The 27,736-nt window shown below is 43.9% G+C and overlaps 2 protein-coding genes across 2 annotated transcripts in view; one reads left to right on the forward strand and one right to left on the reverse strand.

Moving 5' to 3' along the window:
- Nucleotides 1-18,037, reverse strand: part of LOC142590311 (protein HID1) — a 45,228-nt gene extending 27,191 nt beyond the window's left edge. The window contains exons 1-9 of the mRNA XM_075702332.1: nucleotides 17,789-18,037; nucleotides 14,867-15,083; nucleotides 11,945-12,075; nucleotides 10,914-10,952; nucleotides 8,879-8,932; nucleotides 6,503-6,671; nucleotides 5,568-5,622; nucleotides 3,601-3,802; nucleotides 2,590-2,799 (exon numbers count right to left, since the gene is read on the reverse strand). Of these exons, the coding sequence (XP_075558447.1) occupies nucleotides 2,590-2,799; nucleotides 3,601-3,802; nucleotides 5,568-5,622; nucleotides 6,503-6,671; nucleotides 8,879-8,932; nucleotides 10,914-10,952; nucleotides 11,945-12,075; nucleotides 14,867-15,083; nucleotides 17,789-17,854 (1,143 nt within the window). The 5' untranslated portion in view covers nucleotides 17,855-18,037. The remainder of the gene's footprint in view (nucleotides 1-2,589; nucleotides 2,800-3,600; nucleotides 3,803-5,567; nucleotides 5,623-6,502; nucleotides 6,672-8,878; nucleotides 8,933-10,913; nucleotides 10,953-11,944; nucleotides 12,076-14,866; nucleotides 15,084-17,788) is intronic.
- A 169-nt stretch (nucleotides 18,038-18,206) lies between these two features.
- RpS11 (ribosomal protein S11) lies at nucleotides 18,207-27,034 on the forward strand. The gene is made up of 3 exons (XM_075702333.1): nucleotides 18,207-18,336; nucleotides 18,581-18,769; nucleotides 26,717-27,034. Exons 2-3 carry the CDS (start codon nucleotides 18,586-18,588, stop codon nucleotides 27,001-27,003), a joined length of 471 nt encoding a protein of 156 aa, XP_075558448.1. The 5' UTR covers nucleotides 18,207-18,336; nucleotides 18,581-18,585; the 3' UTR covers nucleotides 27,004-27,034.
- The last annotated feature ends 702 nt before the right edge of the window (nucleotides 27,035-27,736 follow it).

A 27,736-nucleotide genomic window follows, 5' to 3' on the forward strand; every position in this document is an offset into this window, starting at 1 on the left:
CCCACATGTGTAACCAGCAGAAATAACTGCATACAATGCCCAAATCTTTGTAAGAACAGTCTCCATTCACGGATGCACGAATCGCCCACATTGTATCTTCGGCCAGCGGCACTTTGCCTGAAAGGTGGTTTCACAGCAGTGCAGGTAGTGCTGCCATGAAACCAGACCTCAGGCCAGAAATATGTACATCACCTTCACCCCAATTTTACTGCTAAATGAAAAAGTTTTTTTTGTGTGTTTATGGTAAACCTTACAACATAATTAGCAGCTTCAGTTTCAGTGAGCAAGTTGCATCACATAGCTCCTAGCCAAGACAAGGCAAAGACAAAATCATTTACACAGTTGCCGTACAGATTTCGGCGCCTGGCTCGATTATTCAAACTTATTATTCACAGTGGCAGTATGGCTTCCTGAAAGTTGTACGGCCACTGTGAATTGGTTTGTGTTGGTGTGGCACTAAGCCGTTAAGTGAAACAGCATAGGGAGGGCCTAACAGTCAAGGCAGGCGTGGCGGTGGATGACAAAATGTCGAGAGAAGTTTGCTGCTCATCGGTGATTGAGCCCCAGACCATGCACGCAAGCTAGACTGTGGACCTCAAAAGCAGCAAGCATGCCTACCAAATTCAAATGTGCTTTTAAAGAAGCTGAATTTATGCAACATGGCATAAACCGCCAGCATCGTGCAGTCAAGGTTGCATTTCACAGCATCGTGCCGACACATGATGGCCGAACACGAAACGCTCCCGCGGCCTCAACCACCACAAATTTTAAGTAGACTGAAGTACAACAGTGACCGAGAGCCTGTGAAGAAATTTTCTGCACTGCTGTAGTAGTAAGAAATGCTGAACCTGCATTTTTGCATGAACATATTTGAATAATGGCACTTCGAAAATAAGCTGACTCCAAAGATAAAGCTGCTGCCTTTTTCTGCAAGTAAAGGACCACTTTTTTAGATTTGTCAACACCTGGCACTTGCGCAAAGGTCTTGTGCAAATCCCATATCTATTGAAAGTACTTGCTTTGAAATTATTCGACACTAATTACCATTCACTTTGACTTTGTTTTGAAAATTATATTGGCACAAGCCTAGTTGTGTGACCACTAACAACAGACACCCATACCCATGCTCCAGTAACGATTTCAATGGCAATATGGACGTACTGCCAATTAGAGGCAGGTTTTACACTAATTGACCATTACATAACCTTATTTTCGCACATATCATCTGCCCCTGCATATAACTGCACTCCCATCGGCGACCAGGAGAAAAGACAAAAAGTTAGGTGCATTTAAACAAGCAAGTACCTGCAAATGATGACATTAAAGAGATGCTAAAGAGAAAATTCACTTAAGCTGTATTAGTGAATTACCCTTTCACAGCAACAACAAATAAGTTGAAGGAGTTTTGCCTGAGAGGTGAAGCAGATCGATTGCAATAGCAAATTAGTGGACAGCTATACGAAGTAAAGATAGCAGCTTTATGAGCCGTATAAACTTGTTAACATTCGCTTACTAACTAAATTAACAAGCATGGTCTCATGCACAAACATGAACACATCACACTCTATTACCGCAGGCACACACTGTCAAAAACTCTGGCGTGTGTAAGTGAGGCAGCAGCAGCGAGTGAAGTGACCTTCGTGCTGTTGATCGCTTCATCACAAACTGACAGCAAGAACACCGTGCCCACACAGCTATGAGTCATTGGCGCACCTAGACTCTGTCCCCATCACGGATCGCTTGCAAGATAAAGCCTGCGTGGTCCTGTCAGGTGCAGTTGCTGCCGAAGTAGAACACCACCCACCCCCTCCCTCCCCACAGTGCCTTGCATGCGCTTCCTCCCCGCTTTCTTCCCTTGTGCACACGAGACTGAGCCGCCATCATCGACTCACCCTCGTACGTGTTCATCTGCACATACAGCATACAGTGTGCGGCCCCAATGTTATGGCCCATGGACTTTATATGGAACATCACGGCGACAGCGACAGCAAAAATTCGCCTGGAGTGTAAATATAATTGCTATCGCAATAAAATGCCACTCAACACACGAGTTATTTTAGCAGGTATTAATGTGCAGTCCTACTTGTCATAGAGAAGCAGCACTATTAGTGGTAATGTTGCGTTTCGTTCTAATGGTGTTTCTTTGCTTATTTTTACAACCTTTTCCCATGAAAACTGTTCCACGCAAGGAAATGTCGCATTATCACATAAAACCTGAGTAGTACTTGTACTGTATGTTATCATTTACGTTCCCTTTTTCCATGTCTCTGTATTTCATTAGGACTTTTCACCTGTACATTTTTTTAGTATAGTGTACAGTACAGTGACCTGGACAAGTATCTGCCGTAAGTGCTGAAGTTTTGTTCGGCGAATATAGCTAATTGTTTTCCTGTTGATACAAAGGAATCAACGCAGGGGCTTGCTGCCTCGTCAAGCTCTTCTTCCGACAGCTTCTTTTCCATTGGTCTTCTGCACTGCGTAAACACCATGGCACAGTCCATTACCATTACTACTTTTTCAGTACAAAATGACCTGAGAGTGGCTGACTTTCTCCAGCTGCCTCCACATTCTCCCACAACCTCAGCTTGCCTTGTTGTAGTCGCACATCTTCCAGAAAAACACGAGGAGCTCCTGGTGGCAGGCGATGCGCTTGGCCGAGTGGGGCAGGTAGGTGCGCATCAGCGGGTTGTTCAGGAGCCGCGTGAAGCCCCGCAACACAAAGGCAAAGTCCTCCTCCCGATGGATGCGGGAGAGGTAGTTGATGAACAGGTTCTCGCACCAGGCCTCGCCTTCTGGACCCTGCGACGGCAGACGTGGCCTAGTAAACTGTTTGTGCACGCATCACTTGCAAGTGCTAGGAATTAACAACAAAGAAATGTGACAACGGAACCACTCCAACGGGGCACAGAACAAATAGAGGAGCAGCTGAAGATATTATGTTTATTCATTATTTTACGTTTATTTTCCATTTGCCGATACCGCCACATACCGCCCATTCGAACCGTCCAGCACTTCGTGCACTAGTTCAAGCCAGTTCCATGCATGTGTAGAACAGGCCCAGACTTACTGCCAAAACTGCACTACTTTCTTGGCAGGTGCAGGGAATACTGTGAACTTGGTCTACACGATACCCTCTTGTGCCTCGCATTACTGACCAACTTACTTGGCTATATATTGTTATATTGCAGTGACAGTGCGGAAACCAAGCACTATTAAATGGTGAGTCAAGAATCTAGATTTTTTATTGGCCAAGCAATATTATCGACACGGTAAATTTTGTTTTCCTTGCACACACAGCTCAGATCTAATGTGCACAAATCCGTGACATTCAATATAATACATTTCAGTTGAAGGAGAGTATTCTACTCGTCCTGTCGTCTTTCTCCTGTGTCTGTGCTTTCTTCACCGTCTTTGTATTCGTTATGAATCAGCAGTTAAGTGTGTTGCATTTGTTTGTACCTTTTAGGCACGTCTGCATTCCTCAAGAGAGCTGCTTTAGGAATGTGTGCCAGCCTCTCTATTTCTGCACGCATCTAAAACTACAACCCGTCTTGCCTTACAACCCTGCTCGAGCAAATACAGGCTTTTTACGATACGCACTGCCCCATTGCTGCCGGCGCTGTTCTGCTGCTGGGGCGGCCGGAAGTCGTGGTCCAGGGTGACCACGAGCAGCTGAAGCGCCACTTCGACCAGGGGCTCCCGATGATCAGCAAAAAGCAGGTGGTTGAAGGGCAGGCCGTAGCCGACAGGATCGTAGCCACACACGATGTTCAGCAGCGATGTGAACAGTGGCAAGGCATGCCTGCAAGCCCGTCCACAGCATTTTCTTTGTTATTAGAAAACTTTATCCCATCCTCCAAGATGTAAAAAAAAAATTCAATTAAGTACAGTTAATTTCAATAATCTCAATATAACCAACTTCAATATAACGAAATTCTCTACATAACGAAGTATTTAGCTTTTCGTAACCTCTTGTCAATAGGACACTATGTATTTAGAACCCCAATTTAACGAAGTGTGTTTGTACACGATTTGAATACAACAAAATTTCGATATAACAAAGCGAATTGGCAATCTTACCTAGTTCGTTATATCAAGGTTTAACTGTACCATGGTTTTATTTGCCAAAACCATGACCCGATTATGAGGCATCCCGTAGTAGGGGTCGCCCGATTCACTTCGAACATCTGGGGTTCTTTAACTCGCACCTAAACCTAAGTATACGAGCATTTTTGCATTCGACTCCCATCGAAAATGTGGCCACCGCAGCCGGAATTTAACCCTCGACCCCAGCAGTGCAACCACTGGTCTACCGCGGTAAGTGTATCCAAGATGTCAATGTCAGATTATCTCTATCAATATTTGCACTTCATCCTCATTTCTGTAGCTAATAAAACAAACAAACGAAGGCAAAAATATCACCAACTCTAGTCAACAAACCTATGAACAAGCTTACAATGCATGCATGTACACGGCATATTTTGAAGCAAATGAAACAATCTGTGCAGTGGCATCTTGTTCCTGAGTGCGCAGGTTCAGTAAGCTATCTTTAAGAGTAATATCAAGTAACCCCTGAAGTCGGTTCATCATATCAGATATTCGGCTACACAGACACACTACGAATACACAGAAACATCTAGAACATCCATACATTGTTCAGTTTGTATTGTATTGCTCACATACTCTCAGGCACCACAACTGAATAAATAACCAAGTAGCCAAGACAGAACTCCCAAACACAATAGTTTTCCATTCCCCAGTGACCATAGCTCAACCAGTAGGGTGCTGCACGTACAGTTGGCATAAGAAATTTATGAAGTCCGAGTTTTGAGATAAAGCTCTACTATTTATTCTCAGTTTTTTGCCTGCAGCCAATAATTAACTTGCGCATGTGATTCGAGCGTCTGATTCAATTATTTTTATGTGTACAATACACAGATATTTAATCACTTGGTAATTATGATGACTCACTATAAGATGCACAAAGAGTCACTCTACCACCCTGATTTGCTTCCAATGAAGTCTCTTGGACCTTGGCATAAAATTGTGCCAAGGTCTAAACTTCACACATTTATCAACAGTCGATCACAATTCATGACTGAAGAGGTTATAATAGAACAGCAGTGAATTGGTCACCTATGATTAGCCCACGCCATAAATCTGAATGAAGGCTACGTGCCCAGACTGCTGAAATAAATATTTAAGTTGTTCCAAGGTCCCACGCTCTGTCATCTTTTCTCTAACATGACTTCAAGGAAGGCAAGTTGGCTCACGTCTGATGGTAATATTACGACCAGCTAATGATTCGACAGAGATGCTTCAAGCAGACAAGGACAGCAATCCCTTGTGCTGGCACTCTTCTTATCTGGTGCCTTTCTGTGCATCCTGAAAGCTGGTTGTAACCATTAGATGTGTTACACTGATATATTCTTTTCTGTTCAAATCTCTTCCACTTTAACTGCATTTCAAGTTAAACAGTTTACACATTCCAGTCACAACGCACGTCACTTCTCATTACTGCGAGAGATAGCTGGACTTTTCGTGTAAAAAAGAACTTGCGTAAGCACCTGTTGTCGGCTGATGTAAAGAAGTGAATCCACTTATTGGGCTGCTGGTGGGCCTCTGCACAGACATGGATGGCATCAAGCAGTTACTGACTGCAGCGTACACAAACACATACACACAAATTTTGCCTTATAAAAGTTCCATATAAATGTTCTATTCTATACGTTCCACATAAATTTTGCGATCAGAATGTTCCATTAATGCTTGAACTATGAAAGTTCCTCATAAAGGTTGTATCTAAATGTTCCACATAAAGTTTAATTGAATTCTGGGGTTTTACGTGCCAAAACCACGATTTGATTATGAGGCACGCCGTAGTGGGGGACTACGGATTAATTCTGACCACCAGAGGATCTTTAACATGTCCTCAATGCACGGGACATGGGCGTTTTTTTTGCATTTTGCCTACTCAAAATGCAGCTGCCGTGGCCGGGATTTAATTGCTGCGGCTGGGATTCCATCCCGCAACCTCGTGCTTAGCAGCGCAGCACCATAGTTACTAAGCCACCGCGGTGGGTCACATAAAGTTCAAAATTAAAAAGTTCTACAAAATGTTTTACAAAAAGTTTGCATTCTAAAAGTTCCACCAAAGTCTGCATTGAAAAAGTTTCCCATTTTATTGGCGCTAAAAGCAACAGGAAATGTTTACCACAATGAAAGTAAGTGACCTGCAACTCTTGACACTTTCTTCTATTACAGATCTAATCACTGAAATTCTCACATCAACATTACCATGAAATCTGAGCTAACAGCTAAAGGAATAATGCTAACATTGTAACAATAACGAACACAGCATTCTCACTGAAACAGTTCCATCTTTCTTTCTTTTTTCGGAACCTTTTTGCACCTTGGAGATTTTTACAGAACTTATTAGCAAAAACGACGATGATAGCGACATCAACAAAACCAGGGCCCAGAAGGTGGCACCATTCCTCACCCTGTGAGGTGAGATACATGGTCTGTGAGAAGCAGGTGAGCAGCAGCTTGAGCAGCTCAAGCCGGTTCTGGTCGTGCTGGGGTACGCAGGGCGGCGAGTGGGCAAAGCCCACCCCGGATGCCCAGATGTACTCGCAGCTGTCCAGGGACCACGGCTCCTCGGGTCGGTCCTGCAACAAACACCGGGGTCATTTTTTCACGCGTGGGTGTTTTCTGTTAACAGCAACCATTTTCCTGCTTGGCTTCTGCAACAACTTGTTTTTATGGATTGTTGCCTTGGCTTGTTGCTATGATTACGCTGTTGCCATAGTGCCATAGTGCGTGGCCACACATGAGTGAAAAAAGAAATGCGACATTGCAAAATACACTGCCTAAAATATGTATTAATAAGTTGCTTCTTTTTTTACAGCAATGAAAGACACTTCCAGCTCTAATGCACAATTGTGTGATAAAGGACAAAGCAGCATTTTAAAACTTAAGCAGGGAGCACAGAGGCAGAACAGATGTGTTGGCTTGTCTAGCTTCGCTCACTGCACGTGTTTGTGTGTGTTTGTACCACAATCGTGTTAAACACGGGATGCCCACTGCTGCGTACTGCTGATCGTCTCGTGTGATTGGCTTGCCGTACATCGCCTACTAAGGGCAGACAGTCCCTATGGCAGGACGCTAGCTGAATGCTCGTGTTTGCTGGCTGACTGCGCTCGCGTTTGCAAGGGCCTGTGCAATGAGCCATCTACACGCCCGGGATGCTGCGGGCATAGCCAGCGCAGTGTGTGGCTTGTTGAACCGACGCGGTGACCTGCAAGCTGCTTTTGCATTGGCAGACATTGCATTCTTGTACCAGCCCCGCTCAACGAGGTGGCAGACTACAGCAGTGCGTTTGGGCTACAGCCTATTGAAATCATGGAGTACGCTTCCCACGTGGCTACGCACTAAGCTACATGCGCTGCCAAGAAGCAATAGGTAAAGACGCATATGCGAAAGGAATGGCAGCAATATTTTGAATCCATCTGCACTCATCAATGGCTGTGCTTTTAGCTGGGGCCGCTGCTGTGCCTCTGCACGTTTTTGACGCTTACCTGTATAGTTATCACCACACCTGCATTGAAATCATTAGCAGACTGATCTCCGTGTCTTTCGAAAAAGTGGAAGATCTTTTTCAGCACAGCGTAGTGTCAGCCACACTGCAAGTCAAGCCTCTGAGTGACGAAATGTGATCATGGTATACATTAACCAGGAGGCATGCGACAAGCCACTATAAACTTAAGCAGTCAGCCGATACATTAGTCGTTATGAAGACAGAGTTGGAAATTAGTTGCAATTATGTATGTCTTAACTGTATGTGTATCTTGAGCAGGTATATATTAATGAGATTTTATGTTTGATTGTCGCATTTTTCTTGTTGACTGCAGTATTAGTCGCATTGTTTACAACACAAACTCGTACATTAGCTTCTGTTTAAATTACTTTTAGGTCCTGCAACCTCAAAGATGCTCATTTGGGATCACCTATACTTTGACAATAGCATTTTAAATATCACTTACAGGAGCAAGCTTTGCGGCAACAGCGGCCATTAAGTTGATAAAGCTATGGCTGCACTAAATATCATTATGAGAATTAGTGCATTGCAGCTCTTAATGAGTAATGAAATGTTAACTTCTATGCTAGTAATTAAAGAAATTACAGAGGTTGTGCAAAGTGGTCTTGTGGTACAAATTCCTGATGCACTGAGCAAACCTATAAAGAGCTATCACTGTAATATACATTGGGCGTATGTAACTGCTTCTCTAGCCATTGCTCAGCAATGCAGATGCTGCAGCTTTGCTTAATGTGGCAAATCAGTTTTGCAGAAGCCTGCAAAATGGAGGCAGGTTCATGAAAGGGGAAATTTGTCATCCATACAACTATGATAGCTGTGGTCAGCCTGGCAGGCTTCTGAAGAACTGATTTGCCATATTCAGTGCCCCTGAGTTTCAAGATGTTGATTCATTCACCCCCACTCTGCAATCTCCTAGCTTCCTGGTTAGCTCAGATGGTAGAGCAACTGCCCCAGACATGTGTTGGTCTCGGGTTCAATCCCCAAACCAGGATGAATTTTGCTTTAACTGTGATGGTTTCTTTCTGAGAAACCTGTTTGGGTTTCCTTTGTAGCTTTGTGCTATAGTAGGGTGGATGACGAATTTCCCAATTCACAATTTCCCTATTCACAATTCCCCCTTTCAAGCTTCGCTAAGAACAAGATTACAGATTTTGGATATGTCTTCGCAGACCACACTGAGAAATCACAGCAATAGGGAATACAGGCTCATAGTATTTCCTTCCCCTCTTAATGCTTTTACTTTGATCAGTGTGAAAACACCAAAGCTCAGATACTTACAGGGCCAGGCCTCTTTGAACAGGACACCGTGAAGTCCGGACAGAACAGCAGGTCCTGCAGGATAACATAGTTGGGCACATTAGCGCAAGCTCCTGGGCCAGTTGGTGCATGATGAACTTGTAAAAAGGGGGCACCAGCGAAACACAAAGGACGCGCACACAAGGAAAAGGCGTTAGACACGGGCAGATGCTGGTCCGTCCAGCGTCCGGTCGTGTCTAACGCCTTTTCCTTGTGCGTGCGTCCTTTGTGTTTCGCTGGTACCCCCTTTTTTCAAGCTCATAATTGGGTACTTCACATCAACGCAAGGCCAACAAACACTAGCACGCACATTTCTCTACAGAACTTATGCAGAATGTAGCAGACATAAAAATGATAAATACAAATTTGAGCTACTTGAGTTAAGGCAGTGCTCTGCACCCTAATAACACTGAAGAAAAAAAGAAAGAACACAACCTGCAGAAGGAAGTTTCTAAACATTGTCAGAAAAAACCAAACAGTAGCTGCCTCACGTGCAACATAAGTTTCTCAACACACCTGTCATTATGGGTTGGTTTCACATTCTGTGGGGTGTTTCTCTCTTACAGGAAACACCTAACTGTTAATGAGGGAGCTCTAACTTCAATGCTTCTTTAAATATGAAGGTAAAAGCAGCTGATATGATGCATTAGACATTCATGCATTAAAAAGCAATCTACAGGCTGTTATGCTGTTTGTCAGTTGTAGTTGGCATATATATACACTATATACTTGGCAGATGTTCCCCCTTTTTTTTAAGAATGCACCTTTTTGTATGCCAGCTGTCCCAACTAAACGTTGGCAAGATTTTTTTTTTAAATAACAGAGGGCTTTACAATAAACAGCGAACACCGTTTTGTTAGGTGTATGCTGTTCACGCTAATCATTTCCCCAAAATTAAACTTTGTTCCATTTCAGTTGGCCCTATAATGGGCCAATTGGAATAAAACTCATTCAATGTTCCAGTTGCCCCTATAAGGGGGGCAACTGGAACATAGTATGGCCTCATTATTAAAGTATGTCGTCTCATGAATCACATGCCGCACAATTTTTCGAATCCTTCAACCACTGCACCGATAACGGTCTTCTTTCTCTTTTCATCTCTGCTAGCACACTGCAAGCTACACAGTAGTGAATCCAAGAGGGCAGAGTCCCGGCCAAAAGTCAAGTGTCGCAGTGTTGAAAGAGCTCATCACAGCATCCCACAGCGGCCGCGGTACACTCCACTAAGCGGTACAAGCCACTAAGTGGTACACTCCACTAAGCGGTACACTCCACTAAGCGGTACTACACTAAGCGATACATGCCACTAAACGGTACACTCCACTAAACGATACACTCCACTAAGCGGTACACTCCACTAAGCGGCACACGCCACTAAGCGATACACTCCACTAAGCAGTACACTCCACTATGTGGTACAAGCCACTAAGCGATACACTCCACTAAGCGATACACTCCACTAAGCGATACCCTCCACTAAGCGGTACCCTCCACTAAGCGGTACACTCCACTAAGCGGTACACTCCACTAAGCAGTACACTCCACTAAGCGGTACACTCCACTAAGCGGTACACTCCACTAAGCGGCACGCCGCTGCCACTTCCGAGGCCACGCACAGCTGATACAGCCACATGCAGTGCAAAGATGAACTGGTTTTTCTGTCTATTTGAGATCACAGACATACATGTTTCATTTAACTCAAAATTAGCAGTTATGTATCACTGAGACTGACCTTGCAATCACGAAATCAGCCAGTCGCATTGGTGGGCCAACTACTTTCGACGATGCTCCATGACGGCATTGCGGAGGCAAGAGCAAGCAATTTTTCGCCGTTTTTGACAGGAGGTTGCAAATTCCTTGCTGCACGCAGTGCAGTAATATCTGGCTTACATGTTCACAGCAGCCTCTACGACAGATTGGCAACGTTTTCTTACAATGTTTGAAAGTATTTCAGGGCCCCTTAAAGCACTAGGTAATGCACAAGTTCTTAAAGATGAGGCTACTCGTCCATACTTACACAAAGTGCTGTGATGAGAGATTGGGCCAGTGACTCCGTCTGAAACAGCACAAAAAGCAACTGATATTTCTAATTTCTGCTCTTAGTGATGGAAATTGGCATCCTCAGTACAGTCAGATAAAGATGTGAATCACTGATGCTTATCCTGATCCAAGAGTCGGCTGAATGTAAGACATAAACCCTGATGAGCTTCAGAACACAAGGCTGCACAAATCAATGCTTACTGGGTCTTGTCCAACAACATTCAGATGTGATGCCATTCTGATCTAATGTACCGCAGTGGGTGACTTCATTAGGTAAATTGAGAACTTCATTGAATTTAAAAAGCATTTTACACTACACTTATTCCCTTTCTGTAAGCAGTAATCATGTACAATTCACAGCGTTGCACTAGCTATACTGATCGTACTGCAATTAAATAGGTCCTTTGAGTCATACACGCTATATGTACTACATTTATATTTGCCAACAGTAAATGTCAACAAGGTAACTATTGTATCATACAAGCCTACCCCTCAAGCAAAGGGGATTTGAGGTATTTAAAGAAATAATTATACTGTACATATTGAAACCACCACACAAAAACTGCTGCCACAATAAACGGTAACTATTAGGAATTTATCTTTGAGGACAAACCTCTTTTAGACTGATGTCCTTGAATAAAATATTAGCACTCAAAGGCGGCTTAGCTTCTAATTCCTTTGTCATTAGTGACTTCAATTCAGTCTGCAACAGCAGTCAGTACATATCTACAATATCATGGCATTTGCATTACCAGTATGTAAAATCTGAATACGAGGCTCCATGCTTAGGTTGTGAAAATAAACTTTTACTCAGACCCCGTGGTCAACACGTATAAACCTTTTGACAGTGACTGTATTTGACGCCGACTGTACACATATTCTCTAACAGGCTACAGTTGGGGAACAAACGTAAGATGCTACAGCAGTCTCCTTGATCAATTCGATCAATCAATCGATCAATTCAAAAGCTTTAACATTACAAACGGCACTAGCACTCCTACTACGTACCTGTGCTCCTCCATTGGTGGCTGCGTCGTCCTCAGCTGATCCCGGCAGACTGGACCAGAAGAAGCCTCGCCAGTCCGAGTCCTCAAAGATGTACGGTAGGATTCGTGTCAGCAGGCGCACACAGTTGAGCACTGCACAGGAAATCCAAAAGTTGGTGAGATTCATGTATCAGAAGCTGAAGGCCTCCCCTCCTCCTATCTTTTTTTTATTGCGTCATGTGGCTGAATATCAAGAGACAGTGAGAACCTCTAGGAGCTTTGTTAAGGCTTGTTGGTGGGCTAGTTGGCTCTGGTTCATAGCGAACAAGGAACAGCATGAATTGACAAGGACGAGACAGGAAGGTGACGCACACAGTACAGCAGATTACTGTTGAGCACACTTGAAATGTAGTTTGTTCTGTTTCCATGTCATGTAGTAAACCACATATAGGTCAAACTGGCAGGTGCCTAAATGAAAGATTAAAAGAGCACCATTATAACGAGAACTCGGCCATTTCCAGGCATTTGGGAATATGTACATTGCTGAGATTGTAGATGCATGCAACATTTTGACAGTATGATAGTGCTTAGCTGCTTCTCTGACAAGATAACCAGTTTAATCATCGAGGCAGCAAATATACATAAACTGGATGGTGTATGCGTAAGCATGATGTTTCCGATGCTGATTGAAAAAGAGAAAAGGCTTCCTGGTGCATATCTTTAGGGGAATAAGCAGATCTGATTAGGCGGCCAACACAGGCACGTGACTGTTGTATCTGTTTCTTTGTTTTCGTGTGTCATGTGGATGCCATGTATCTTGTACACTTTCGAAAATAAGAGTAGTAAGTCAGTGCATGTGTGTGTCGCCTTCTTGTCCTGTCCTCATCAATTCGTGCACACCTTCGTGCATTCCTTCACTATGAGCCTTCAAGCACTCTTTTGGAGGTGTGAAATGTATCTGGCATTAAAGAGCATCATTCCCCCAATCTTTTTGAACAAGCAGGTTACAGTGTGTTAATTAGGGTCGGTCGGAACATACGTGAGCAAATGTGATGTGGAAGCTTGTTTTACTCTTGTGCACTTGGTCGTCACTGCATACATGCAGCCTTCACAATTAATAAAAATTATGGTTACTAGACAACACCCATGTGTGTCATCTCCCCCTTGTCTCACTAAAAAGTGTTGATTCCTTGCCCAAACGGGCACTTTCTGAATGCAAATCATGTAAACAGCTTTAGCCAGCCTGCCACTCCTTTTCATCCTTCCTATTGCACTCGAAGCGCCATCACGGCACTGAAGTAGAGCTATACTGGCATTACTCTGACCATAATTGCAACGAACCTTGGTAATTGGCACTAGTGGAATGGCCTCCGGGACTGATTTGTCACGCCACTCTTTCTAATAAAGCTGCTAGAGGGAACTCTGACGCTGGGATTATTCAGCTACAGTGGGAATGATGGTCAGCACATGGACATGTCTAATCTTCATGCTTTTGGCTTGATACCTTCTCATAGCTTTATTTATTTCACTTTATTTTGTGCTTACTGGCAATACCTTTCCAAGCAATCATTATTTTCTAACTGCATGAAGGCTATGAGACTGCATAAATGTGTAATCATTGCTAATTGTTGTGTTTATGATGCAACATGTGGTTGAAAATGATCACTGTGCAATGTCATTTAAAGCCAGAAGGATGAAGTTTAGCCAAATCCATGTACATACCCATCATTCCCATGCTGACTGAATTGCTATGCTACCTGCTCCCATAGACACTACCGTCAGATTGTAGGATACTCATGGTGACATCCAACATCAGAGCCTACGGTAATGGCCCAATGGAGTTGTTCTCTACCTTCTCTACTACCAGATGCCTCCACTGCCTTATCAGTCATGAGACTTCTCCATTCTTGGTTGATCTAAAGGTACTACATAGTCATTGCCTCTAATGAAATCTGTCCAGTACCCATCATATAGTACTGTTCCTCTGAGTTTGTACCTCACCGATGTTCTTGTGGTACCATTGTTTAGAGAGTATATCATGTCATTCTTGAAACCAGATAGGTGCCTCATTTTAACATCTTATATTAATTTTGTCGTGCCATGAGAATGTTTCCATGTTTGCATGAAAATAATATGATGAATGAGACAGTATTACAGTGATTTGCAAAGAAGAGCAGATGTACAGCATCATGTTACTGAAGGGCCGGAATGCAAACACTGACACAAGCAGGAATGAACAAGACAACAAAAGCATTGAATATCGACAATCATACAGTGGCAGAAAAGAAGGAAGACACAAATCTTATCTGCCTATGCTCAAGGGAAAGCAGTGCCAACCTGTCAACCATGGACACGGGCGGGCACTCGTGACAGATAACTGTTTAGGCATGGCAATTTTTCTTTCTGCAAGATAATTGAGAGCTGACTTACACACGTGCTGCCGCTATTAATGATATGCCAAGCCTCAACTATAAGGTGCGCTTTTTTATTCTTAAGTCTGAACAGAAGTACATTGGCTGTAAATTTAGGGATACACTTGCAACGCAAAAGTTTAACGAAAGGTTAGACCGTGTGGTCAATGAAAATTTATGCCGAACTAATCTCTGTTTCATGCAACATCCTGCCTGCCCCACCTTAAAGTGACCAGAGCTAAAAGGAACTTTTTATATATAGCACTCTACAAACTTGTTGGAAAGCTTTGCATACACCTTTCCGGTCCTTTCTTGCAGTTCAACTGATCTTTCCTTTTCTACACGATGGTCCATATTCTTAATGACTTACTGTCAGCAGTAAACACAATGTTGACCTATCAACTCCCTATTTTCTTAAGCATACGCCTTTGGTAACATTAAACCATACCAAATTGCTCAACTCTAAGTAGTTCTAAAAATATGTACACTTATTACTGAAAAGAAATTAAGGCAAAAAAAAAGGGTCAGGATACCAGCTGTCTGCTGGGCAGCCGTGTTGCAGAGGGAGTCGGCAGCGCGCACCAGCCTTTCAACAGCCTTGTAGCACAAGGTGGCCAGGTTTGAAGGGGCTTCTTCGCGCAGGGCCCGAATCTCGGCTGCGGGCACCAGGGCAAACACATCCTGGACGCTCTGCAGGCCTGACTCGCCCCAGAACTGTTCCCAGAATGCCTCATCACGGGCCTCGATTGGCTGCGCATCAAGAAAAAAAGGCAGCACGAGAATATCAAGAAACAGGAACTGGTGCTACAACTGCAGGGTTCCCACTTTATTTTCCAAGCAAATGGCATGCTTCAGCATTGAAAGACTTCAAATGCGCAGTCTGAAACGTGTCTGCAAAATTCATTAATTAAAAAATAAATTTTAATTAGTGTTACCTACAGCACCAAACAGGAATTACTATATGGAGGTTACATTAACACAAATTTCAAGAAAAAAAAAAAGAAAGACACGTCAAGCAAATATTTAAATAAATACAAAATAGCCAGTATAGGACATTGTTATCATTGCAACAAACATGAAAAGAAAAGTAACAAACCCTATTTCAATAAACACAATACAGCCAGTACAACAAACTATCCATAAATATTATTAAAGAATTAACAACTTAGTGAAACTTAAAAGGACCTAAAGATGAGCGTCAATCAGTTTCTGATGTCCACCACTGCTGGAAATATTGGCCAGTAAAGATTATCATTCTGTGAGGCTTTTCTTTTGAGGAACCCATATGGGTTTTCTTTGTAGCAGTTGCTACGAACGGGTGGATGTCTGATTTTTCCTATATTTATCATTCTGTCTCGAATTCCTTAGTTTTTAATAACTTGAGACAGACATCACTGAAACACACCACACATGTGAACAGTCACAGACGCAGAATTACAACACCACCACGACATAGGACTATGACAGCACCTCAGCGTAACGGACCTGTGACAACCGCACGCACATTCTCACCCATAAACATCTGGTGCACAAATGCACACAAACATGCATGCCGTCTTTTGCTATTCCATAGCCATCTTAATCTGTATTTTTGTAAACAAGTACCATCACTATCAATGGCAGCCAGCAGGTGCAGCCGATAGCATAGACTAGCATTACACCACAATCTCTTTCTTGTTTCTTCTGTGCTGTTTCAATGGTCCGGGTGGCTTTATCATCACTGTGGCCCAACCTTTACTTATTCGATTGGTTAGTTTCTTGTTGGCTGAAAAATTTCCAGTCAGGGGAGCAATAAAAATTTAAATAAAGTTAAGATCATCATCTAACATGTGAAAAAAAAAATGCATTAGTGATATTGTAGAAGCAATATCATGGGGACTGTCATGTTATTCTCAAGTTTTTCAGAGAAAGAAAGGAAATTCGAGAGAATGCAAAAGGAAGCTCGTGAACCTTTATGGCTTCATCACATACTCTGGATTAGAGACGTGTTGTGGTTTTTACTTAAGTAGATAAACTGTGAGTTTATAATGAATGCGAAAGACATTTCAAACTTCAACGTCATTCGTGATCTTTTAGTATCTGTCATTGCCGCCTGCTTTTACTTGGCTCGAAAAGAAGGAAGAGTGCATGATCAGTATTCCAGCTGTCACTGTAGAATCCTTATGACGTACGAAAAAGTCACTCAAATGGTACGAGGGTTTGCTAGAGTTCAATGAGTTTCTTCACTGCAGGAAAACTGAGAATAAATGTACTACGCTTCACAAGCCTTTGTACACGATCCTGCACGCCACATAGATTGGAAACCTCTTAGTGCAACCAATATTCCGGTTGCAATGCGGTTTTAAATAGTAAATGTGGCTCCAACCTAAGCAGCAATTCTTGTCTCTTTTCCAGGCATAAATACGACCCATGCTAGCAATCTTGGAGAGCAAACAGTTGCAATAAATCATACAACCAGCAGAAAGAAAGAATCTTCGAATTATCGCGTATATAAACTTTTCATACATGTTGTCATTCATATAAGTCTTTCCAGTAAACGAACTGGATTTTATATATCTTGCATCAAAACGTCGCTGAAACAGAGACGTACTGTTCAAATTTTGCATGGTAGTTACATACATATATGGCCTCTGGGAAGGTCCGCACTGCCTATAGATATGTTGAGGTTTTCGCCCCCGAACTAGTCTTGTTATAGAAAGCGCGTTGCATGCTGCATATTATATTAACGCGCATGAACATTGCTAACTACTGGCGTACCAAGTTACGTTAAAGCAAGCCTGCTCATCAAGTGCGCTGAGCCACGTACGTGAAACATTTAATTTTACTATATAGGTTGCCCCTTCCCTCTCTATTATTTCTTCTTCCATTTACGATTTCTTTTGCCGGCGGTTAACGCTTACGTTTCACTGCACTGTTTATGTAATTTGTCCCCGAGCCAAAACGCTCGGTACCACGCCGACAGAATCATGACAAATCGACGATATGCGTGCATCCAAGCAGTAACATCCTTCGCTATACGGAGATCGATTTTTTTTTTTTCCCCAAGACCATATTGTTCTCCCCGGTCAGACGATGCACGCAAGCTACAGCCCGCTGACGAGCTGCCATTTATAGACTGACTCCAACGAAAGCGAGACTAAAGACAAGTAAACGGGGAGAGCGAGCGACCAATGAATTACGACAGTGGGTCAAGGCGCACCCCTCATGTTCTGCCAACTTTCGGATGCCACCACGAACTGCCGCGCGCGCAGTCAGGGATCCGATCGAAGCACATCGTTTTCCGAGGCACCTGTTTCCACCCAGGGATACGGCGCGTCGCAGATGTCGTAAGCTCGTAAAACGGGTGGGATAAAAACGATCCGCGACGACGAAAAGCGGCTCTCGAGCGACGGGCGACATGGCCGCGCCAGCCCCGCGCGCGTCAAAGCTTGCCAGCATATGCCGCCGCCACGCACCTGCGTTTTCGTCGTCAGCTGGATCACGGCCTTCCTGAAGTTGAGCTTGGAGTCTGTGTTGCCCATGGTGCCTGCCGGCCGCCGGTGGTGAGCGCTCGCCGCCGCCGTACAGTTGGGTAGACGAGGAGCACCACGGCGTCAAAACGCCACCCACACGCGGCCAGCCAGCGCACACCCGAAAATCGGAACTAACTCGTTCGCTGCCGAGAGATGCGCGGACGTTTCCGGTGCGATTTACGGCAACTGAGATAATCAGTTACAAAGCACCGAAACCACAACTTGGCTCGGCCATTTGCTCGGCCATGGCTCGGCCCGATTTGCTTTTTCAGCAAAAGTAGCTGGCTGCTACAACTGAAACAAACTACGATTATTCGTTCAATTAAATAAACATAATTATTAATAATTTAATAAAGTAGTCTAAAATAAACGTTTTTATTTTATGCGTTTATTACATCGGACGAAAACTGACTTTGTGGATTCGTTTTCAGCTCTTCAGTAGCTGATCCAAGTGAATCCTTTTCTTCTCTGGTCTTCGACCGACCTGCTAGGTAAGCGACCACGTGTGTCATTGATTTGCGTAAAATTAGCAAGCTTTAGCTCTTTATTCCTCTGTAATTAAACGTAGGAACTCTAATGAAGTAATCCACTAAACGATCTTGTTGTGTCGATCTGCTTAGCTGCTTGGTAAGCCAGGTGCTGGCGACCCGAGCGGCGGTTAGGCCTCGCGGCGTGATCGCGCCGCCTGCCCGGACGTGTCACCGGCTGAAACCCTGTTTCGAACTGTCCATGCAGGCACCATGGCCGAGCAAGTAGAGCGTTCCTTCCAGAAGCAGCCGACGGTGTTCCTCAACCGCAAGGCGGGCCTGCCCAAGGGGAACCCTAAGCGCGTGCAGCGATACTACAAGAGCGTCGGCCTGGGCTTCAAGACGCCGCGCGAGGCCATTCACGGCACATACATCGACAAGAAGTGCCCCTTCACAGGTGCGCGCTGTTTTGCCTTGTCTTTGCGACGGCAGGTTGTCAGGTGCAAGAAAAACCGTAGCGGAGGTTTATTCGGAAAGGGGTCTCGCTTCTTAAATGTCACTTTACGCCAAAGAAATCATTGGTCGTTTTTCTTGACAGCCTGATTTGCGGCGTGTCAGTGCAGAAGGAAAAAGAGGAGCTTCTGCTATGACGATTTGAACTGCGACATACATCAGGTCTAAAGCCGGTGACTACCAGGAGTGCATAGTGCCACCTATGCTTGTGAATAACACCCTAAAGTCGAAAATGCGTGCGGACAGAATCTTGGTTGGAGTTAGCTAGCGTCGTAAGTAATTCAGGTAATTGGATGGCGAAAAGTACGCGGACAAGCAATACATACAACAAGACAGGTGTCAGCTGCTCAATTTTCTTTCATTCCGAGTGCACTAGCGTTAAACTACAGACAACATTAATTAGGGTCAGCTGGCGCAAGAAAGGGGCAATTGGAGATTGCTGGGAGATGTCTTCGACTTGCAGTGATGATGCGTTATGCAAACAGAACATATTGTTACGCGCGAAGGAGACCGTTTATAACCCTTACTGATGAAGGGGACCGTTTACTGTAGGTCGCGAAGGTGAGCGCAAGAGCAGTCAGCTGGTTTATCAACTGAGCGTCGTTCTCTTCTTTCTTCTTCTACTCCGCAAGCACATTCACTGGTCTTCATTTTCTTCATGCGTAACAATATGCAGTGAAAAGGTATGTTTTAACTAAAAGGCATGCCAAGTGCTTCACGATTTACTGTTTACCTCTACAGATAAATTGAATGCGGATAACACCTGCATTTCTTGCACTGCGTAGCCGTTAGGCTTTCAAAACCGTTCAATCTCTGCTGATGTGCCCTGCCATTCAAAGATTGACTGGTTTGCTGGATGTACTCTTTTCAACAAATATATGCACACGTGCACTATAAATTCGTTTTGTGGTTCATTCCTTCTGCTTCTGGCTTATCGCAGCATGAACCCTTGACAGTTGGCAAGGTGTTGACATGAGACATCAATGGGGGCGTAATGCAACATCACCAAGGTGCCATGTATTGGGGGCAACTTAAAGAACCCCAGGTATTCAAAATTATCCTGAGTCTCTCCACTACAGCGTGCCTCATAATAATGTTGGGGTTTTGGCATGATACAGTGCACAATTCTAGAGGCCAGACTGCCTAGGCCTCTTTTCATGTGTAAAGTTTTGGCTCATTCGACTTTTGGTAGCATGGCTTCACAAATGCCCAAAATTGTAATGGCAGGTACCAAGCTTTATCTGTACAGATTACCTATGAACTAAAACCAATGGATGTGTATGTTTTTGAAAAGTAGCTTTTGTTATTCTGTTATGATGCCTTTCACATGTTTTCAGAATCTTTCTACTCCAGGAGAAAAGAACACACTAATATCTGGAAACTACAACCCTGGACTAAGTTCAGAGTTCAAGCTCGGGCTGTACGAGTCAACATTGTTTTGATATGACTGTAGCATGTCATTGTGTCAGCCATTGTACTATTAGTCAGCCAATGAGTTAATGAATATGAGAAAGCAAGTAACAAAGCATTAATCCTGTCTTTGGGACTGTCACTGAGGCAGCTTAAACCTCATTTGTTGAAACTGACTAAAAAAACTGTCAGAACAGTAGCAGGTACAAGCTGATACGAACTCCTGCTTGTGCATAAAAATGCTGTTATGGAATGTAGCTATAGAATCGAGGTAAAACACCAGAAGTAATAAAAATGTATTGCTGTTTATGCCTGTCTAGTCTAGGAAGCACAGCTCACCCTTCCTTGTTATCACTGCTAACAGCAGCACATAGGCCTTGAGGAGGGACCAAATAATAGAAATCAGTATTGTATATTAAAAAGGCAGATGAAGCACCCTTCAGTCCATTAATCAGCTCGTCCACAAGATAACTTGAACTCTGGGTTAAAAAATGAATTATCAGTAAAAAGGGACTTCGGATGCTGCTCAAGGTACAAAATCAAGCACATCTGTCGGCGCAACCCATTTTTGGAGTCTACGGGCTTAAGCCAACAACTAGGCTAGGCTAGCAAGCCTCTTCTCTGAAGAAAGTCTCTGTGAAGTTTACCGATGATTTTCTTCTCAAGTGAATTCAGTTTGCGTTCATTCATTAAGCTTGTGGCGAACTGCTTTTGTTTCCAGATAGGAGCCCATCACTCTGAAGTATTCTTAAATCTAAGCACTATCGTGAAACATTCGGTCAGGAAGAACAACAGAGCCACTTTGTTGTTCTGTCTGCAGTATTGTAATTTCATTTTTGGCATAGCTACTCATGTCCTTGAAAAGGGGTTTGAGATTTGTTTCTCAGACTGTTCTGCTAAGTCGCTTCCAGTCCCTGCAGCTGCCCTCTCTCTGGTCTTGCATTTCCTCTTCTACAAACACTACTATAGTAGGAAACAACTTTTAAAAAATGGCAGTTGGCAACCAAGGCACATGGACCATGCGGCATTGTTACTCCGCTAGCCGATCACAGAAGCAAAGTCATCATTCGACGTTTTCAAAACGGTGTCGTGCCTGATAACTCTGCAGCGTCTGCTGTTGCTGAAGAGTCTTTTCACCAACGAAAGCGATGAGGTGTGCAACAGACGCGGACAAAGTCTATGGAGTCCGAGCATTTCACTCTTCTAAAGTCTGCGGTACGGTTCATTTCATTGCTGAGCCTGTTTTACTTGTGAAACGTCATTGCCAAGTGAAGTGAAACTTGTCGGTAAATAGTTGCAGCAAAGCAAGCGTTTTATTTCAGTTGAATAAAAAATTAGGCTTTCGCCATTCCACTATAACAGACGAGCGAAAACGTATAAAATTAGGTGCATATTATAACTTTATTTTTGGGGTTACCACCTTAGTTAGGTAACAGGAAAAACTAAAGTACGAACTATTTGCAGATTCGCGGAGGAATAGTGGCTGGCTGTTATGAGGGCGAGGATGGGACTTCACTGCAGACTTAAGTTGTATTCGACTATAGCAAGTGGTTAAGCAGTTGTGCTAAGCAATTGCGGTATTGTGCATTTGGGACCTGGATGCTCTAACCACTGCGCTATTGCGGAATGCAAAAAAATTCTTGTGTGCATTGTTTTGGGTGCAGATTAAAAAAAACCAGCAGGCCAAAATTAATTGAAATCCCTCCACTATGGTGATCGTCATGGCCCACTGCAGCTTTTGGGTGTTGGACTAAACTTAATTTTAAACAACTGGATATCTGACTTTTCTCTGACTTCGGAATATTCCATGTCCCCAAGATGTTTTAGGAATCTCCTCGAACAAGCTCTTCCTGGCCTAAACGATGCTGAGCTCGAAGCACCAGAATAAGACGCTGGATTGCATCCACTCTCAACTGTTAGTTTGGTGCTTGGCTTTCTTGTGGTATTGGCATTAACCGTGCCTAAATAAATAAAGGCGTATCTTGTTTTCATTATTTTTATTTTCACACATACTCCTGTCTCCCTACAAGGTGGTGAGCAGGGTGGTACAAGAACTCGCAGAATGTTACAGGAACACATTTACGAAATATAATAGATGAAAGCAAGAAAAATAACATGCATGAAATACTGAAATACAATATACCTTAGCAATTCCTGCGGAAACTGGTCCATAGTTGATAAGACCATCGAAATCATTCCATGTGTCAGTTTAGATGCAAAATGGGGAAATTTAACGCAATCTAGTTATGCACTGAGGGAGACAAAAGTTATGGGCACGATGAGAGCAAATGAACTAAGAATCTTGGGAATCATGACAAGGCGTTCTCGTGTGCCCTCTAAGCCTGCGACTGGAAGAGGTAATAGTTGAGCACACAAGGCGGGTGAAAAATGACGATTGTTCCTGCCATATGAGTAATTGTTTTGTGAGAAAGCATTGAATGGCCCATTGAATGAGAAAACCGATGTCTGTAGCAGCGAAACGGCACCTAAATTCCCATTGGCTGTGACGCCACGTCACGAGCACACCTCGACAAAGCAGAGCGGGCAAACAGTGCTGTATGAGAAGAGAGGGCTTTGCCATGAGACCGCGTTACGAGCGCACTTTGATGGGGCAGGTACGGCAACATGGCGCTGTCGAGCGAGATGGGTTGTCCTCAGCAAGGCAGTCATGACGCGTGGATGTGGCTGTGGCCATCTCGGTCTCGGAAGCTGACGCGCAGCCTGCATCTCTCTCTCTCTCTCCCACTTAGTGGTCTCTGCGGCTTCCTCGGTCTCTTGTCACGCAAAATATCCATGGCATTGGTGCCGCAGGCCGCTGTTGCTAGCTGGCTCAGGCAGCATGTACTGCTATGGTACATGACTTCCTATGCAAAACTGACTGTTCAGCGGCATCCGAACATGAATGCTTTTGCATTTGCAACTCAAGAAGTGCTTAGGTGTCCTTGTACCTTTCTTAGTATACGTGGGTGGCAATATTTTGCAGGCCTGATTGTTTTCATGTAATCTATGTAATGTGCTTCCTTTAGTGTGCAAACCTGGTGATGGGTGTCTTTAATGAAATGGATACAATTTTTTAAAGTTCATTGTAAGCCATTGAAGTTCATTAATAAACCGAATTTACTTTCTTGCTCACTTTAACAAGTTGTGGACTGCCTGCCCAATTCCTATGTAGCAGGTAACGAGGAATGGGTGGTCTTTCATTCTGCACAAGGTCCAGAGTCTCTCAAGACACATTCCTGCACAAATTTGCCTGTGTAAAAGTGCTGTTGGCATCCTTTTGCCAACACGAGAAAATCTAGGATCAAAGGCACATTATATTCAGTGCATTGCATGTGTCCTTTTCTGTACAAGAAGAATGTTTAGCAGGCCTGAGCAACTTTCCTAAAAAGTCCTTTTAAGCACATTATTTGACACCTAGTGGGAAATGTGGACAACAAAGCTTATAAAAGAAAGTGGAAGTTGATTGGCAGACATGTTCTTGTAGCAGCAAATTGTGACGAGTTGAGGCGTGTTCAAGAAATTCAAGCCAAGTAAAGCAATGTAAAAAAAAGGCACTGTGAAATCGCAGCTGCTAGCCCCTGAAATGTACATGTGACATACATACATACTCTTTTTCTTTTTTTTCAATAAGGAAAAGGGGGGGGGGGAGATTTTGTAATGCTGCCCGACTCTTGGTGCGGAGGCTCTTGAAAGCAAAATAAGGAACCAAAAATGAATTTTACGATACTTTATTTTTTGCACTTTCCTACCCAAGAACTTTCCAACTTCATTGCTATATTATGGTGCAAAGGTTGAAGTGCTATTTCCCTGTAAGCAGATGGGATTTTTCACTGAAGTGGCAAGAATGTCAAATTCCTGACACCCCAAACTGGTGCCCTTGTTGCTTACTGTTGGGAGAGCCAGCAGCAGTACCAAACCGCACTGGCTACAATCGATCACTTCTGGATGTACTGACACTTTAGCCCTGCACCACACTGGACTGATGAGGCAACGTTACAATGGTCTCGACGCTATATGACAGGAGAGTAACAATGATGGGGTGTCGTGTTCAGTTCCACTCACTTAGCCAATCGGCATGCACCTGAAAGGACATAAAAAGAGAGACTAATTCAGGTAAATTTTAGAGGTGGGCAGTTATTTGAAGTTTTCAGTAGTAATTGAATATATGTACTAATTTTATTCGAAAATGAATTATTCAATATTTTCAGATATTCAAAGCCAGCCAAATAATTTGCAATCGACTGTTAAAAGTCTTGTTACTGTTACATATCTGCTAAACAAGATTTCGCAAATTAGTGGAAGTGAAATAACGTTTTTGAAGGAATGTACAAACAAAACAAAAATACAAATATTGTTTTCGATTACGTTGCGGAAGCCTGCATCTCAAATCTGAGAGCGGTGCTTGTCTTTAATGTTTTTGGCACTCTACTCACGTATGCTACAACCAGAGATATTTTTCTTGCAACGGAGCCTTTTACAGTTGCCGACCGTTTATTCGGACCTCACGGGGACTGTGGAGATGTCTGAAAAAGCAGATTAAGAAAAAAGAGAGAAATCCTTTATTTCCACGCACTTATTATGGCTCGGCAGTAGGCTTGAAGAAATCCTGAATGCGTTGTTGCACGCTGTTCTGTTAACGCGCAATCAGATAAGCCTGAATCTCGGAGAGGGTGGTACGGTCACTATAGGCGGCCGAAAGCACAGTTACTGCTTGTGCTAGCTCCACATGCGACGGCAGTGTAGCACATGGTGCATCATCTTCCGACTTGGAGTCATTGTCTGGCGGTTCAACAGAAACCTGACGAATGATCTCGCTGTCATCGAATTCTGTGTATGTCAGTACAGCATGTCAGCACCTGTGAAACTGTCAAATGAGACGATGTCCGGAATCGCAATGCAACCACAGCGCAGGTCCCCGCAGAACATTTTCTGAGTCAGTAGGGAGCACATCTGAAGGCGACAAATCCTAGGCCTCCCGGCAGCCGCTTGCCGGCATGCTCCAGCGCAGTCTGCGCGGGCACTGTCGGCGCGATGTTTCCGTATGCCGCATTGGATCACCACAACCTCGACACAGCACACAAAGCAAACACCACCACACCGTCACACCAACACCAGTCGCACAAACGAAAAACATAGCCTACTCGCAGCGTTGTGCATGGTCGTGCACGAAGAAACAAACAAATAAGCTGCTGGATTGTCTTGACATGGCTTACTAAACTGAGACCGGAACTGCTGTAGCAACTCTATCGAACCAGGCAGAAACGATGATGAGTGGGGATTTCCAATAGCGCCACTTTGTGGGGCAGCAAGGAGGCTCCGTTCAAAACAAGAATGGCGCTCAGCTAGTCGAACCATGCACCGGTCAGAGTCGGTGCATGGTGCTCTTGATCAAGTTGGCTGAAGGAGTGTCCAAAAAATCGGACGAGCGGTTGCAAAGGGTCCGATTTTTTGGCAGTTGTTATACATTATGGTCTATGGGGAGAATGGCAGTGCCGCGAAGCAGACTGGATAATCGAGCATGTCCGAATTTTTGGAGTCTGGAAAATCAGTTGGCGAATGTATATGTGCTTACGGCGCACAAGTCCTACAGCAGCTCTTTCTCTCTCTCTCTCTCTCTTTTGCCACAACTTTTAAGCCATGCTCTTCTTAAGTCCACAACCTTGTGCTCCAAGCATAGTTAAGGATGACCCACCAGCTAGCCTAAACTTTTACATTGCCAAGTTACATTTTGAAGTTTTTTCTGGCCACCATTACCGTATTTTTAAAATGCTATTCCATACACCAACGATTCACTTGAAAGTTTGTTTGCAATAAGGCTCTAAAGATGTTCGGAGGCTATTCATGCAGTTTTTAATGACAATTAGTAGCCTTGTGTTAAAACCTATTCTTTGTCCCTGGTAGTACGCTGGGATTTTTAATTTTTTTATGTAGTCAATAGAGGTGTGGCACCTAAGTATGGAGAAATAAGTATTCCTGCTGTTCACACATACATACATCTGCGGTTAACTATTTTATATTCATAGTAGTATTTGTGTTCGATTCATATTAGAAAAACTTGGTGTTCGTCCACTTACAATAAATTTCATGCCGATGCGTTTGTGTGTGACATCGTGGCTTTCGAAGTAGTTCTTCATATTTGGGCTGTTGTGGCCCAGCAAAAGCCGTAACAATTTACAAAGTTCAGTCTCTTGTTCCTTTAACCTACAATGAATCCATCTTTATTGGTAAGCTGTTAACTTGGGCCCTGCAGAAGCCGTTGAAATCCATGGCACCACGGTGAGCTAGTGTGATAGCCTGAAGGTGGTGGTACCACCAGTGCTTTTGCATTTTTTTTTTCTGGCCTCTATGGTACTGCACACACGTAATGTAATGCAGCTTAAGCTATCCTTCTCTTCAGTGTCCCTTTAAGGTTGTTAATGGGGAGTTACATGCCCTTATCTCTGAACGCATTGAACGCGACCTCTCTTGCTCCTCTTCGCAGGCAATGTGAGCATCCGGGGTCGCATCCTTCGCGGCGTGGTGGTCAAGATGAAGATGCAGCGTACCATTGTCATCCGGCGGGACTACCTGCACTATGTGCGCAAGTACAACCGTTTCGAAAAGCGGCACCGCAACATGTCTGTGCACCTGTCGCCGGCCTTCCGGGACGTGGCCGTAGGCGATGTGGTCACAGTGGGCGAGTGCCGGCCCCTCTCCAAGACGGTGCGCTTCAACGTGCTCAAGGTCACGAAGGCGGCTGGTTCCAAGAAGCAGTTCCTGAAGGCCTAAACATTATTAAAACTTGTCAATCTTTGACAAACCTTGCGTGTGTGTCTCATCTGTCAATGATGCCAAGCTTCACAAAGGGATACTGTGAGATAGTTCTATCAATGGCTGGGCGAAACCACTTGGCACTTCTTGCTGCATCACATCGCTTTACTCTAGGAATATTTCTCACAAGTCCTCATCGTACTGCATGCCGAACTTGGATTCAAATCCCATGTTCGAACGTGTTGACATGGCAATTTGGCACCCCGTCAGGCAATTTGAAAGGGCAAAAATGTTTGCAGAGTTCTTTTGGAACTGGTATTAAGAAATACTTGCACCTTTTGGAGCTCTTGCACGCCTTTGTTATAATGCTGAGTGTCCTCAAGTTACATACAGAATGCATATGTTGGTGTGACCTTGCATTGTTGACAGAATAGCAGTGAGCGCTAAAGGAAAAATGTGTTCATCAGACTAATATTCTAGGGTAGCCCCATAATGGTGCAAAATCTGAAGACTTGTGATGGTGTTTGGGTCATCCCGTCATGGTGTGATGAGGCAGGATTTCGCTGCACACCATGCTCGAAGACTATCTACATGGATCTTAGGGCGATGCATGCTTTTCTGCACTTTTGTCAAGTTGGTATGCGTTTATATGTACATGCTCCTTTCATCAGTGTGTCTTTCCATGCTACCAGTCGTTCCCTGCCAGGTTTGGCCTCGTTCAGCAGAGGACTGTGGGGGGGGGGGGGGGGGT

Source organism: Dermacentor variabilis, chromosome 8, assembly GCF_050947875.1.
Source record: "Dermacentor variabilis isolate Ectoservices chromosome 8, ASM5094787v1, whole genome shotgun sequence".
Classification (NCBI taxonomy): domain Eukaryota; kingdom Metazoa; phylum Arthropoda; class Arachnida; order Ixodida; family Ixodidae; genus Dermacentor; species Dermacentor variabilis.